General features: G+C 35.0%; 1 protein-coding gene across 10 annotated transcripts in view; it reads right to left on the reverse strand.

Moving 5' to 3' along the window:
- The window catches only part of LOC114252791 (basement membrane-specific heparan sulfate proteoglycan core protein), a 203,121-nt gene that overhangs the window by 121,321 nt on the left and 64,687 nt on the right, over positions 1 to 17,113 (reverse strand). For all 10 annotated transcript variants that reach the window (XM_028187426.2, XM_028187425.2, XM_089731410.1 and 7 more), the window contains exons 4-10: positions 16,455 to 16,531; positions 15,662 to 15,824; positions 14,123 to 14,295; positions 11,865 to 11,987; positions 11,621 to 11,677; positions 11,199 to 11,294; positions 9,897 to 10,007 (exon numbers count right to left, since the gene is read on the reverse strand). In XM_028187426.2, coding sequence (XP_028043227.2) covers positions 9,897 to 10,007; positions 11,199 to 11,294; positions 11,621 to 11,677; positions 11,865 to 11,987; positions 14,123 to 14,295; positions 15,662 to 15,824; positions 16,455 to 16,531 — 800 coding nt within the window. The remainder of the gene's footprint in view (positions 1 to 9,896; positions 10,008 to 11,198; positions 11,295 to 11,620; positions 11,678 to 11,864; positions 11,988 to 14,122; positions 14,296 to 15,661; positions 15,825 to 16,454; positions 16,532 to 17,113) is intronic.

Genomic DNA, 17,113 nt, shown 5'->3' on the forward strand with positions numbered 1-17,113 from the left:
CATAATGAATACGACCGTATTATGTAAATATGATTTAATGTGCGTATTCATATTATGCAAAATTACAGATAATATGCTCTCGATAACATATTGATTAAATAAGTTCCGAAGATAAATCGAAGTTATTTTGTTACGATCGTTGTAACCTAGAACCTATAACGTAATAGTGTTATCATTCTGATTTATAATAACCGGTTGATTTTATTGTTGAATGACCGCAAGTAACACGCATATTAATACACTTGTCGTCAAAACAATATACGTATAATCATATTGTTTTTGCTTCGAGAATTCAGTTACAATTTTTTTTAATTGCTTTAGATGAGTGGACGAGCTCACAGCCCACCTGATGTTAAGTGGCTACTGAAGCCCATAGACATCTACAACGTAAATGCGCCACCCACCTTGAGATATAAGTTGTAAGGTCTCAAGTATAGTTACAACGGCTGCCCCACCCTTCAAACCGAAACGCATTACTGCTTCACGGCAGAAATAGGCAGGGTGGTGGTACCTACCCTTGCGGACTCACAAGAGGTCCTACCACCAGTAAAAAGCAGATCAGCAAAATCGAGTTCCATTTCGAGCTGTAAAACACGAATCTCGATTATTTAATGGTCTAAAGATTGATCGGCAGTCAGTCGATGGTTTTGATTGATTTTGATAATAAAACAACAACATATTGCATCAGTGATGACGAACAAATTGATAGATTGTACGCAATTGGTACTTCAATCTTATACCTCAAGAGTAGGAAGAGGCGTAATGTCTCATTTAGGATTAAATGGTCTGCTTCTGTTAGAAGTGGTTCGTTCGCAAGGTCTAAAGAGGCGCGTATTAATGTTACATTTACCACATTATCTTACCGAAAAATATTCTATTGTGAGTTATTCTGTTGATATTAATTGATTTAAAAAAAAATGTATTAATAAAATAGGACATCCCTAAAACTTAACCCTAAACGATGCACCCAGGGGTCGAATTGTCTTATTATGAAAATTATGTTACGTATTTTATGATACCACTTATAATAAAATGAAAGTTTGGATATAAACATGTCTACTATGTATTTCGTGCAAAAGTAGGTCAAAGTGGCATTAATATGAAATGATTTTGGCAGTTTTTTGTTAAAGGAAAAGACTATTCAAAGTTTGCTCTTAAAATAATTGTTAAACCACTGTGCTACTTGTGTGATTTGATACTACATATTTTTTATTAAGTAATTGTAATCTATGTACCGATGATAAGTTTTTTTTGTTGTTGTACAAAACTAGACACTGATGTTGGGTAAAAAATCGTATAATTTAGAGCGTAATAAAAATTTATTTACAAAACGTCGCCTTTATCAAACAATAGTCAATACAAAAAAACTATTTTAAGTACTGACATGGAATTTAATCTGTCGACGGTTCAAGCAGATGTGATACGACAAACCTCTTGACCCGCTCGGTTTGGATTTAAGGGTATCCGCTGTCATTTTATATATACAATCCCCTTTTGGTTACTCGATTCAAGATGACAATTGATTTTATAGATTTAGTTTACGAAACAACCACCATTTTTTAGATTATAATTATATGAGCTATCTTTTGGCGAATATTTGAAAAGATATACTGGGAGTACATCAAAATTGTTGCTTATAGATACTAATTTTATTTTAAACAATAAAACTCCAATGAAATTCTCATGTAAAATATTACAAAGACATTGGCACCTTTTGTTAAATTGAAACGAAGGGCCACTCCCTTCGTTTAGCTATAAAAATACACTTTCTGCTAATTGTTCCAACATAAAACGTGTGTAAAATGAAAATGCGTCTCAATTACAATTTCAATTTTCATTTCGAACGTATTTCCTTCTATTTTATTTTGAAGTCGTCGTGGTCTAAAGGATAAGACGTCCGGTGCATTCGTGTTGAGCGATGCACCGGTGTTCGAATTCCAGGCGGGTACCAATTTTTCTAATGAAATACGAAATACGTAATCAACAAATGTTAACGATTGACTTCCACGGTGAAGGAATAACATCAAGTAATAAAAATCAAACCCGCAAAATTAAAATTTGCGTAATTACTGGTGGTAGGACCTCTTGTGAGTCTGCACTGGTAGGTACCACCACCCTGCCTATTTCTGCCGTGAAGCAGTAATGCTCATTTAAGCGATAAAAAATTAAAAATAAAGTTAGATCTTTTGTATTTTTTAAATAAACAATAACAATTATGTAATAATTATTAAAGATAATGAACAAATTTGTTACCTATATACCTATAATATATCTACCAATAGGGAAACTAGCAGCCTAAGGTGATGCGTTTTACTTTTGCTAAGATTAAAAAGTGTAATTTCTAGTAAAATTAACATTAACGTTTTCTTCTTATTTTAATTTCAATATATATGTAGAGGGTAACTACTACTACGAACTAATATTACTGTTTCCTCTTGCATTTTATACCGATGACTTTCAGATGTGGTGACCACGAAAACTGTAAAGTATTTGAAATGTTATATTGACAATTTTAAATGCGAGATTAATCCATAAAAACGGTAATAAATTCAGGCCTTGAAATTTATATTGTTACGTGAATTTCTCTAAGCCAATCACACGTTTGGGTGATACTTATTTCTTACACATACTTACAATTCCATACTTATTTCTGTAATCTGACGAAGCATGTTGCGGATAATAACATGTATTTTTAGGTTAGGAATACTGTGTTCTTTTTTTTATAATAAATTTGGGTGTCTATTTGTGTCTCATGCAATCTTCAAGGACATCACAGGACTTTGTTGGGTAGACAAAGAATAAGGTTTAATCATAGAATTTCTGATGCAGAAACATTCAAGGTTCAGTATAAAAATTTTAATTCATGAAAGTGTCTCTTGTCAATCGATACAATTATAAATTGGATACGTCGTCGACTAATAAACATTATGTCATCGTTCAACAAAACTGTCCTTAGGTAATGAACCAGTGAGTGTTTAGGCGACGCGTTGAGACACTGCTGCATTTAACCTGAACTACATTACTCACTTAAGTTACAGTTACAGTTACGTTACAGTGTGTACATAAATCTATCCTATCCTGGATCAGCTTCGCATCCGAGTCAGGCTCTCAACAATACGTTACCAGAGGATCCTCAGTTACTTCGGTCATATTGCCCGCCGACAGTCAGATAACTTGGACAAAGTGATTGTGACGGGCAAAGTAGAAGGAAAGAGACCCCGCGGCCGATTACCTAGCCGTTGGTGTGATCAAGTAACCGCTCTAACTGGGTTGCCAGTCGCAACCGCCATTCGAGCAGCTGAGGACCGGACGAGATGGAAACAGCTCACGAGATAGGCAACGGTCAAGTTTCAGGGACACGACCTTCAGCAATGAAGAAAGCGACGAAGAAGAACAGCGTGTCTACATGAATTCGATTTATTAACAATGCATTTACGTATATCCAATATCACACGCATAGGATAATGGGTATTGTCACACGGACCTTTAATACAATACAATTTAATAATAAAAAATTAGATATATACAATATCTATTTTTTTTTATTGCTTAGATGGGTGGACATGCTCACAGCCCACCTGGTGTTAAGTAGTTACTGGAGCGCATAGACATCTACAATCTACAACGTAATGCGCCACCCACTTTGAGATATAAGTTCTAAGGTCTCAAGTATAGTTACAACGGCTGCCCCACCCTTCAAACCGAAACGCATTACTGCTTCGCGGCAGAAATAGGCAGGGTGGTGGTACCTACCCGGGCGGACTCACAAGAGGTCCTACCACCATTGCACATGGTGGATTGATAATCTCACGGCCTACCTAGGACACGAACTCAAAGCGTTTCAAAGTGAGCGATAGGTTGTCATGTCTATGGACATGTCTACGTGGTTGCCGTTAAGCTCCATTAAGTTTATAACGCCAGCAGGGTCGTATCATTTTCTTCGAATAACAAAAACTAATTATGCTTTCTTAATTATCACATTCCAATAGTTACTCAAAGAACGAAATGTAGTAGTAAGTTATCTGTGTTACCATCTTCTGTTCAGTAATGTACAAAGAATATGTTCTAAATCGAAACAATTCGGTTTTATTAATTTCAATGAGAAGGCGCCCTGAACGCAGACAGTTACAATTAAAGCACTTATCTGTTATATAGAGCCGTCTCGATTAATTTATTTCTGTTAAAATTTTATTGGCTAAATCTAACGGTAGGCCGCGTGCCAATGATGTAATTTCTATTGTTAGTTATGCCGTAATATTTAGAACTATTGCAATCAATTTAATGATATGGATATTTATGAGGCCAAAGTATTGATATACTTTGTGTTTTTAGACTACTAGTTCTTATTGAATCGTTTTTTGTTAGTATTACGACTCTTGAATGATGACAATAACAACGATAGGTAAAAAAACACGCTATTTTACACACTACTGTCGAGATATGAGTTTAATGAAATCGTGGTATTTTTATTGCATTATCAGACAAATGAGAACACAGCGCGACTAAAGGCGAGTGGTCATCAATGCTCATACACCAGACTGCATTTAACTATTGCTTGAAAAAGAACGGGTCAGTGCTATCGGATGAGAGAGTATCTTAGCGTTCGAGATACAGCATCTGAAGTCTCTAGCATACGTAGACTATCGTTTAGACTATTTATCTATAGTTTTTTAAAGCTTTTTGAACACGAATAGACATTTGGTCTGCCTTATTAGACACGTTTCATGTTATTTTATATATTTGGATAATTACCTGTAATTGCCAAAACTTGCTTCTTACATCTAGTAAACATGATTGAATTTAGTTTTTTTTAAACTATTATTTATTTTTCATTTTTTAGTTGTATTTAAAAAATTTCAATATATTTTTTTAAATTGAATTGTCATGAGTCCTTAATAAGTATACAAAATATCAAGTTAATCCGACGTTTTGAAGGGGGTCAAAATCATGTTCAAAGATTCCGTTACATACTAACATACATACGTCTGAAGCTAATAAAAGCGTATTAAAAAGAAGAATTTCGCTTTGAAATAACAAACATATCTGAGATAACAAAACTTTTGATGCTTATAAAACCGAAACGCTGCTATAGTTTCAACAATCACGTTAAATTTAAGGCAGCATTTAAGTTGTTGATGTCTATTTTCTCCAACCACTCAGCACCATGAGATCGTTCATCGATCTAAGCAATAAAAACACAAATCCGCATCTTTTGTTATGTGGCCCGCCTTAGTTTTAATTACGAATCACATTACGGTACCTTAGGTAAAACATAATTCAAAGTTCGGCATGGTTCGGTTGTTCGTTATATTAAAATATGATTTGTGCCGAAGATATTTATTATTTATCTAAAATTAATTATTATATAAAACATATCCTTTTGTCGAATCGATTATTCAAATAGAACATTTTATACAGTTTTCGACTTAATATACACTTTGCGGGACACTCTGTATAGTTAAAACAGATTAAACAATTCTAGCAGTGAGCACAGAAACAGCTTTAACTGATTAGTAAGACACGAGAACATCTATGAGGAAATTAGAGTTGTCGAGATTCCCCTCTTCCTAATTGCGATACAATTTACTATTCGACTGCAGCGAAATTGAATCATGCAAGATGATTAACAATCTTGTGGCTATTCATGTGTTTGACAAGTAAACGATGTTTAGTGCGCGATTATTATCACTGCATCGTTCTGCATTAGACATATTCATTTTCATATAACAAATTGGATTCACGCCACAATAGCGCTTTGTTAACTTTATTAAGCACAAGGCGTTTTCTGAATGAGCTTTAGAACTAAATTTAGAGAAGGGGATGGTCGAAAATGAACGTTTTTTTTTTATATTTTCATTAGCAAAAAATCATGTTTGTGTATTTATCTAAAGACTAGCGACCCGCCCTCGCTTCGCTTCGGAAACATTAAAACACACATGAAATCAAATAAATAAAATAAAAAAAAATTAAAAAAAAGTAGCCTATGTTCATCTGGGACAATGTCGGCTTCAAATGGAAAAAGAATTTTTCAAATCGGTCCAGTAGTTTCGGAGCCTATTCGAAACAAACAAACAAACAAATCTTTCCTCTTTATAATATTAAGTATAGATCTACTACTGTCTTTTGAAACGTTTCAATTATTTTAGTTTAATATTTATTCTTATTTATGTTTATTAATATTATCAGTGAATCATGGGAGATGTCCATGGTTAATATAATTCTCCCACGTACTCAGGTGAACGAACCGTTATCTCGTCACGAAGTCGGTAGCTATTCGCCTGGTTATGACAAGATTACACCACTCGAACTATATATGTCCGCCCACGAGACCACTTCAAATTCCTATCGACAGTTCTAAATTGACCATGATTTTGAAATGTTATGGACTGTGGCGAACAAATAAATACCCTTTTACCTACCTAATCATTAGTAGCCTAAAGTGCTATTCCAACTAGCCATACATAAGTGAGCTCACAGGGCTAAAGTTGAGAGACATTGCTAGCAAGAGCAGTACTTCGCTGAATCTACCACCTAATCGGAATCGCGATTCAGTGAGAAATTCGGCAAAGAACTCAATGAGTTGCGTCTATGGGCTAGGTTGCCCGTCGAATTCTTTGACGACCACCGATGCTTGGAGAGCCTAAAAGCACCGAGACTGGATTAGGAGGATTCGATAGGCCATGTTTAAGGCGACGGCGGCTTTACGTTGCCCCGTCGCCTGGGTCGAATATTTAATTAGAGACAGCCACGATAAGAGGGTATGTGTGGCGCGCCGCTTCCTCGAAGAAAGGAATTACTAATCATATGAGTAAATTTTTTTCAAAAAATATTTGGGTTATTCATATTGTTGTAGTGTTGTTTTATCGAATATTTTTTAAATATTTATTGTAAAATATTTGTATAGTATTTATGTACGTTAGTGTGTATGCATATTACGTTTATTAGTTTAGTGTATCAACTAATAAATAAACCGTCATATAAATATAAAAAAATATTTTTAGAACGCTGTGTAAGCTAGCTCTCTGATCACTGACAAGAGAGGGCGCTAGATCGAGAAGGCCGCAAGGATCTCGTTTCGGAGGCGAAGATAAACTCTGTGTAATGGAGAGTGGGCTAGATAATTGAGTATGACGAACAATTTGAATCCAGATTAATCTAGTTTAACTGATCTGTTATAAACACAAATTCAAAAAAAGAATCTGTCAGAATTTTCTAGTATTCATAGTCACAGTATTTATAATGAACGATAATCGTACAATATTCCGTTCATTGTATCGGTATGCATTAATGTTTATCTAAAGAGTGAATGTAAGTAAATTACTACCGGTTTTGGTTCGTGTTTAATATTGATTTACCTAAATGTTTTCGAACTTTAAACTAATTGAATTCCTTTAATATTGTTTATGTAGAAAAGTAATTTAGCTATGAAATTTTAGATTTTTTTATCGCACAAGATTTAGTGAGAAACTCAGGAACCAAGTTTTGGAGACCGTGGACCTCAAGCTTGAATGCATCCAAATACTTTAAAAGGCCGTAGATTCGATTGTTTCACTTATCAGCTGTCCTAATTAAAAAAATATATATCTGTAGTTTCGTTAGCTCTTTTTAAAGAAACAACAGTAAACATAACAAAATAACAAAGCTGCCTTCAAATATAACGGGGGGTGAAATTTTGCTGAAAGTGAAAATTGACTTCTATTGAAGAAACATAATTCACATTCATACTCGCTAAGTTTTTTTTATTTAAAACTGACGGCTTAATCAAAACTACCTACTCACGAGTTGTACGATGATGGAAAAGAAATTGAAAAAGATTTTGAAGCGGTAATGACTGCCGTAGGAGTTTCAGTTGAGTCAGACAATCGGCTACACAGTTTAACAATCTCCAAAATAAAATGAACCAATATTTACATATACCAATAATAGAAGCAGTACCCTAGTTTAGTCAATACAATTAATATCTGATTACCGTGAAAACATTAAGAACATCACCCGAACACAAGTGGTGTCTGTTTTCAGACCTAGACAATACTTTTTTTTATTGCTTAGATGGGTGGACGAACTCACAGCCCACCTGGTGTTAAGTGGTTACTGGAGCCCATAGACATCCACAACGTAAATGCGCCACCCACCTTGAGATATAAGTTCTAAGGTCTCAAGTAAGTTACAACGGCTGCCCCACCCTTCAAACCGAAACGCATTATTGCTTCACGGCAGAAATAGGCAGGGTGGTGTTACCCACCCGCGCGGACTCACAAGAGATCCTACCACATGTAATTTCTTTCTAGATATATCGAAAAGTTAAATTGAATAAAATAATTCTACCAAATCGAATTGTCATAATGTTTAATATAGTTTTCATTAGCACACATAAGCAACTATAGCGATAATTAATTATTATGGCGTTAAGGGACTTGAGGAGGCCACATGTACATCTCAAATGCCATCTTGCGGTCAAGGTCTGAAGTATTCCCAACAATTCTATGGGGCTCCTAAAACACCTAAACAGTTCTTTGAAGCAACCTCTATAGAATTAACAGTACAACATACAAAGACTTAGAGACAAAGACCGCATATTCATAAAATTTACTCTATCAATCTGCACAAATGCTAATAAAATAATATTCACCGTATCAATTTCAACGGTAAAATTACAAATTATTAATAGTAATTTTCAAGCTTTGTTTACATTATTAGTCACAGAGAGTATTGTAAATAAAATAGCATCCTTTAAATAGATGTTCGCATGTCGTGAGCGATCGTGTTCCGACTTAAAATGACATAATGAGGTTGAGTTGTTGGTAATTTATTCTCATCAACTCTAAGGTGAGCAGTTTTTTTTCTAGATTAGGTGCACTAAGTAATTTGATCGCAAAAATATAAATACATTTTTTATGTCTAAACAGAGACGAGGAAATTGCTTACTATTCTACAAGTGAAGGTTTGATTTTTTGGATGTTGCTTACTCGATCACGGAAAAGTAAGTAAACGAATAAAAAACGGATAACCGGACGAAATTTCGCACGTTTACTACATGAATTAACATCCGTATTTTTGCCGTCGTAAATGAAGTCAACTGAGTAACACTGGGTATTTCTACTATAATAAAAAAGGGTGCGTGTACGCGCGTAAGAAGTAATTTTTTTTTTTTATTAAATTTATTTCTTTTTTTTATTTAAATGTTAATCAATTTGTAAAAAAAACGATTAAAGAACATCCTCAAACACGCATATTGGACATCCCTTTTCTTGACATCGTATAAATTCGGTAATTTTCGGTTCAGTTCGGAAAGTTTATATTCGGCTATATTCAGACTCGCCAAGTTACGTCGGTCGTATTGTAATGAGCGATTTAGTGGGCAACTTCATTCTGTTAATTTTGTGTCACGGTGCGCGCGCATCGTAAAATTTCACTCTCATTTTTTCATAACGCGTCTAAAGAAGTATAACTTCAAAAATACGACACTTTGTTTTTTTTTTACCTATTAACAAATCTACAAAACAATTTGTAGTTTATGCATGAATGAGTGCCACGGGCAGCTCTGTTCCAGAAAAAATGTAGCATGTCTCACAATTTTTCGAAATATAAATTGAACAGGGTAAAAAATGTGTGGGACTTGTAGTTGGTAATAGACAAAACAATTATCTTTGGTCACGTTGACTTTGAATACCCGCATTACCAGGATCACCTCGACGAAATGGTGAACGTCTCTCGGGCCAATTCAGATACTGCCCGTTTATTGTTCAATCCCTGTTGATTGGCACCATTATATCAGCCGCAATTAATCCAGAACTAAATACAGAATTCATGTGTATCCCGATATATCGAACGGTAAATGTTTATTATGTCGCCAAATAAATGTTTCTCTAAGTGAAAACCTAAAAATATGTACTTACTTGCGCAGTTCTCTTCGTCAGTTCCATCCTGACAGTCGTTGATGTTGTTGCACACCTCGTCCCGTCTGATGCAACGAGTCTCATCGCATTTGAACTCGTCCAATGAACATGCTAGAAAACAAAATCAATTAAGCAAACTGCCGTCGTTTCTAGCTGTATTAGTGACCCAGCGAAATGCGACTGTCGGTTCTTTGGCTACCCTAGGCCTGCCGAGCACAGAATTTGTGAATAAACTCGTTTTTTATAGCTGACCACATTAATTCTTTCGATATTTTTTTAAATTAAAATGAAAGGTACTGTTGAATGCACCATTGACTTTTTACAAAATAAATAATGGTGGAAAATTACAGCAAATTTCGTACAATCGATTCGTGATACTTTAGGTAATAGAAACAAACATACTACGCAGCCCTGCGTTTTTCTGCAGCAAAACTGTATGTATTCCAATTTGAAGTAATGATATCATATTATTATATCTAATACTGGTGGTAGGACCTCTTGTGAGTCCGCGAGGCTAGGTATCACCACCCTGTCTATTTCTGCCGTGAAGCAGTAATGCGTTTCGGTTTGAAGGGTGAGGCAGCCGTTGTAACTATACTTGAGACCTTAGAACTTATATCTGAAGCTGGGTGGCGCATTGTTGTAGATGTCTATGGGCTCCCGTAACCATCTAACACCTTCTGGGCTGTGAGCTCGCCCACCCATCTGAGCCAAGAAAAAAAAGAAAAAAAGTATATAATTGAATCTTACACCTTATTTCTTAAGTTGGATGATGGTATTACAGTATTGATCTCTATGAAACCTATTAGCCACATAAAATCAGACGACTCTCGCATTTAATAACACATCTAAGCAAGCAAAACACACCATAACCTCAAATACAGCAGCTATCACATTATTTTCAAATATTAGCGCGCGTTCCCGGTAATAAGTTCTGAAGAATGGTTAACACTATTTTTCTACCATAACCAAGACCTTGCCACTTAACCAGAAATGATGGTAGAGAGAATTCGAGAGCTTTTCAAAATTAATACTAACAATAATGGAGCATTACTTAACGCCTACGATATGTAGGTACCTCAATTTATTGGCAAATATACGTTAGGACTATGCAACATGCTAGTTAGTTAAAAGCAGATCGAAATCAAATGAACAGTTATATTGGTGTTAAAAATACATATTAGTTAAATATTGTTAATGCCATAATAGCTTTGTTAGTCTAGTATTTTCTTATATCTCTGTAACAAGGTCGAAATCCGGTAAACAAAATGTTAGTGGAACTATGTGATTGGTTTTCCTTACTAAATTGTTCAGCATAGGGAACTGTAACTTCTTCTTCGTAATAATAAGGTGTGGTCGTTTCAGATGCGAAGGGCTGATCGCCACGTTCGATAGGACCTTAATCAAAAATATATGTAAAAAATAATATAACAAAAAGAAATAAAAATAATATATTCCCGGCTCTAACGCCATTAGAAAACTTTCAGAAACAATATAAGTATTGTTAAATTTCACTTCGCTGTGATTGTAGTCAAATTTAGGAAACATAAAGTTTATTTCCACAATGACTCAAGTCTAAATTTGAAGATTATTCGAGCTAGTTAATTTGACGTATGATTTTATTTCCTTTTGTAATCGATCGATATTATAGAAATTAACAGAAATTACAAACAGGTATATTCAAGCTCTTCTCAAAAGATTGTAAGCATCAAAAAAGTACTCACGATAACTTTCTGTTTCAGCCTCTAAGGTCTGTTCTTGTTCCTCATCGGGAATGTTTTCTACATTAAAAAAAAAAACAAAACAAGTAAAAAGAAACGAGTAAATAAATTGGACAAAAAATTAAATGAAAAATCACAATAAAAAAGAGCTTTTTACTTTAATATTAGGTCCTTAATTCGAAAACTGTTTTAAATACAAAAAAATTATAATTACAAAATCAATAAAAAAATAAAAAAATTTAAATACCAATAGGGCAGTTCTTTTCGTCGGACCAATCGCTACAGTCCCTTTCATTATTACATCTTGCCGATTCTGGGACGCAAGCACCGTCGCCGCACTGGATCTCATTAGGGCGACAAGTGAAGTTTGCTGGATTTAAAGTGTACGAATTTAAAAAAAAATTATCGCATATAAATTCGAAAGAACGATAATTCTATTGAAGTTCCAAAAATCTATATCGACATTTTCATAAGATCCGTAGCTATTGAAGTTATTGCTAGACAAAACGAATTAGCTTTTTATGAAACTTATAATTTTATAAATGGCTTATGCCACTATATTTATATTCGTCCAAAATTTTAACAAATATTACTGGGAGCTCAATTATCACACTCATTTTATGTATAACATTTCCTCTTTTATTGTAATTTTGAGTTTTTGAAGGAAACCCTGTTTCCAGAGGGTATCATCGTAGCTGTTCTCCTCCCTGTCGTTGAAAATTGAACTCTATTTATTTATCTTTTCCCATTTACGCATATCTTACAAATACTCGTGTACAAGTATTGCAAAATCAAATAAAAAATTATCAATCATCGGTTAACCTTTATAGTTTCTCAAAAGTGTTTCAGTCGTCCGTGAGTGACCACGAAAATTGTAAAGTTATCGAATGAACGGAAAAAATATTATCGAATGACAACAAAAAAATGCAGGTTTAAACTGTAAAGATAGTTTTAATTATGTCTATGGCTCGGGAAGACCGAAGAAAATACTATATAATAATATGTAAATAGCATATTGTGGTTTTGTTTTTCAATTCTAAAATTAAGACAGAGACCCGTATAAGACTGAAACTTACGCATACGTATTATAGTCAGTCGATCCACATCTTTCAGAGTTTAAAAAAATCGTGGTTTTAATTGCGTAACGTCCGCACGGGGACAACGAATAACTCAAGAACGATCTAGTCAGACCCCAAACATGTATCTTTGAAAAGCAACCTCAACCTGGAAACGAAGCCGAACCGAGTGGTTGTTGATACCTCTAACCATTAAACCAACAAGACATTAGGACATATGTATAAGCATTGTGGTATTCTGGACAAATGGACTCTGTGACCTGAATCTGAACCTGAAGCTCGGTGCTTATCGTCGATATACAGGACATGCCCTAAATCAATCTTTACAATTAAAGAGAGTGGATCGATCAAAACGCCTTCTGTCGCGATACGCAGGTGAAAGGCACAGAAATATCCTCTTTACCGATGAAAAAATGTTCACGATTGAAGAAAACTACAATGAGCAAAATGATAAAGTGTACGCTCAAAGTTCTAAAAAAGCTGCTCAAGTGGTCAGAAAGGTACAACGTGGTCATCATCCTGCGTCACTGATGGTTTGGTGGGGCGTGTCTTATCAAAAAGTTACAAAACTACATTTTTGTGAAAAAGGATTGAAAACTTCAAGCCAAAGTGTATCAAGATACAGTCTTGGATCATGTTGTAAAACCTCTCAGCAATACACTTTTTTTAAATATACCGTGGACTTTCCAGCAGGACTCTGCACCTCGTCACGCGGCACGAACTACCCAAGCTTGGCTTGAAACCAACGTTCCGGACTTTATAAGACCTGAAGACTGGCCCTCATCTAACCCAGAATTCAACCCTTTATGCTTCAAATTATGGTCAGTTTTAGAAGACATGGCCTGCTCTAAACGACACGGTGACATTGAGTCTCTTAAAAAACTTTGGAGCAATGTGGCGAAATTTCCCTTGGAAACAGTGCGTAAATCCATAGATTCGTCGCCAAACAGATTAAAGGCCTGTATAAAAGCCAAGGGTGGCCATTTCGAATAGGATATTTTTTTTTTTTTGCTTAGACTTTAATAATAATGTAGGTATAAATTTTAATAATATTACATTACTTCTATAAAAAAATGCAGTGTGATTTGTAACAGAACTTAGGGCTAGACTAGGTAGTACTAAATACTAGTTTAAAACACCAGAGGGAATAAGTTCTTCTGATTACGAGAACAAACAAAAAAGTCGTCATGTATTCAAATTTGTAAGCATTAAGACGTGTGCAGCGATTGGATTTCTTGATCTCTGTGTTTCATCATCATCATCATCATTAGCCCACAGTCGTCCACTGCTGGACACAGGCCTCTCTCAATCCATACCACTGGGCCCGGTCTTCGGCTCTCCCCGTCCACCTCCTGCCGGCCACTGTTCGATTATCTCTGTGTTTGTCTTAGGAGAGAAAATAGGAGAAAAAAGTGAAATAAAAACAAACCTGAATCAATAACAAAAGCGCTGAAATCGTTATCGTTTACTGTGACCGTCCCTAGCATGCTTCGGTTCCTGATGTGGTCTCTCAGGGTTTGAGCGATCACGTCCGTGTTGTCGTATCCAGTTGTTACAATGTCCAGAGTAACTTTGCAGGAGAAGTCGTCGGAAACGCAAGACCTAGAATATAAAGAGCGAGGCTTTTAATACAAGGCTGTATTATATAAGGTTTTGACGCTAAATTTGGCGATTCGCTTGTGTAGTGAAGTTAAAGCTGACAGCGATTGTAGATGAAAGAAGAGCGTTGCAAATTATAATTAGAAAAAAAAAACTTAATGATTTTTTTTTTTTATCAATTTAAGGAATACTCGTATTAATGAAGTTTTATTTAATATGAAGACATTATATTTTTTTGCTGTTAAACTTCGCTCAGGCGCATCGCCTTAAATGCCAATGTTTATTTCGCTTATAAATTAAAGTAAAACGTTTACTTCATTGAAAATAAGAATGTAGTAGTTGTTAAGTGTTAGTTTTAGCAATTGGTATTCATCGAAACTTTATAAACTAGAGTGCTTATTATTTATTGTGTCTTGTTATTAGAGGCAAAAGTACGGCTACCCAAAAATTTCAACTTTTAAAATTGTAAATGATAATTTATTATAAGAATATTGTCAACCCGAAGTCGGGACTTAAAAAAAGTTAAAATCAATCCATGAATCTGGATAAAGACCTTTTTTTAGCATAAATAGACGCGACCTTTGCTTCTCAAGCGTTAGGTGTAAATAAACAAACCTTTATAATACTGTAACTAAATACTACAAAACAAGCTTCACATAAAAAAACAAACAAAAATCAAACATTCACTGCAAATACTGCAGTTTTTAGCGAGCATATTTTTAAGCAATTCTACAATACGTATTCTGATTCGAAATAAATTTCATTTCATTTCATACGCTCATAAGTTCGCAAATAATATGAGTAAGCTATGTATAAGATACACAACTGCTTCTTCCAAAGTGGACAAAAGGGATATGAACAGGAATCTGAGCTATTCATTACCTTAGTACATGTTGTGAAAGCTTATAATCAATGTGAAATGACGCCACCAACAGTAAACCTTCAGATCTTAGTTACATAGTAATAATAATTGCTATGTAATTAACTAACATAAAACAAACAATACTATTCAAGCATATATAGAATCTTTTCTCGGAAATTGAAATTCTAGTCTGATTGATTCCATTAATTTTTAAATACTCGACATCGTTTTTCATTATCATGTGTGCGATGATCGATTAATTTGAGTAACAAAAACACATACCGAAAGTGTTAACGGCTTAACTTTATAGAAGATGAAAACAGTTTTTTAAGTTATTTGAAAAATTGAAGTTATAATATATTCTAATTTTTCCAAGAGATAAAAAGCTCGAATTAAATTTCGTTATTCCCATTAATCCCATTTAGAAGACGCTGAACAATTTAAAAACAAAATTAGTATTTTATAAATATAAATAATAAGTATATTATTCTTAAAATATGTACTCACTGGATTCTCACTAGGCTAGCCTTTTGTGTGCCAGGCAAAGATTCGAAGAGCTTATTGACTTCATCAGCAAGAGATTTGGATAAGTTCTGGAACTGTACCGAATCTCTGTTGACGTACTCTTCTCGATATGGTTCCATGACTACGAAGGTAACACGAAGGGTCTCTGAAAAAATTAAATGAGTAATTTTATTCATAAGTGTTTTTTACCTAATAAATTGTTAATTCAGTTCATACAATGTTAATATCACGTCGACTTAGTGATGAGTGACCATTATTACTGAACAATGGACAATTATTCCTGGTGGTAGGTGTTAGGACTCGACAATTATTACTGGTGGTAGGACCTCTTGTGAGTCCCGACGCGTAGGTACCACCACCCTCCCTATTTCTGCCGTGAAGCAGTAATGCGTTTCGGTTTGAAGGATGGGGCAGCCGTTGTAATTATAATTGAGACCTTAGAGCTTATATCTCAAGGTGGGTGGCGCATTTACGTTGTAGATGTCTATGGGTTCCAGTAACCACTTAACACCAGATGGGCTGTGAGCTCGTCTATCCATTTAAGCAATAAAAATTTTAATAAAACAATGGGATCCTGGCTTGATGGTTTGTCGCAATCAATATATTTACCTTAAAACATTAGGTATACTAATACTCAATTTTATTTATTGTGTAGGTACATGAGGATATTTTGATTATCTTAACTTGGGCGTTGAGTGTGTAAATTTTAACTTTATATATCTATAAATCCTAAAATTTACAGTTTACTTGGATCGATGTCCCAGTTAATACATACTTTCTTTAATTTCTGGCTCGACTCTGTTCTCCGGGTAGCCGGAGCCTTCGGTGTCCAAATCGTCGTCTTTCCTGTCGCTGAAATGTTAAAAATATATTAATGTTATTTTGTTACAGATATCCCATATGTCGAAAAACACAGTAACAGCAAATTCTTGTTCGAAAACTATTAACGTTGTTCCAATTTGGAGACACAGTTGAAAAGGTATCTTCTTAATTTCCTGCGTAACATTGGAATACTACATATTATGGACAAATAATAAGAAGGATAAAATAATCTCGCTATTAATTGCACAGAGGACAGGAAGGAATCAAGGAACATAGTCCAAACAAAAGTGTTCCTTTTTTTTCTACCTAAGCTGGTTGCCTTGAGAGGCTATTTCAGCGTAATATTAAATAGTAGGTGAGCTCACGGGGCTCAAACGTGACGACGTTGCTAACATGAACTCTAGCAAGAGCCATGCTTCGCAGAATCTACCACCGGATCGGAAACGCGGCCCACTGAGAGGATCCGGCTAGAAACTCAGTGGGCTGTGTCTATTGGTTAATTGACTCATCGAGCCCTTCATCGCAAGCCACGGGTTCGACGAGAACGATGACTGGTGCTTGAGATACCTAAAAGCCCCGTCAGTGATTTGGCAGGATCCGAAATGACGTGTT

The sequence above is a fragment of the Bombyx mandarina genome, chromosome 01 (genome assembly GCF_030267445.1).
Source record: "Bombyx mandarina strain Sakado chromosome 01, ASM3026744v2".
In the NCBI taxonomy this organism is placed as follows: domain Eukaryota; kingdom Metazoa; phylum Arthropoda; class Insecta; order Lepidoptera; family Bombycidae; genus Bombyx; species Bombyx mandarina.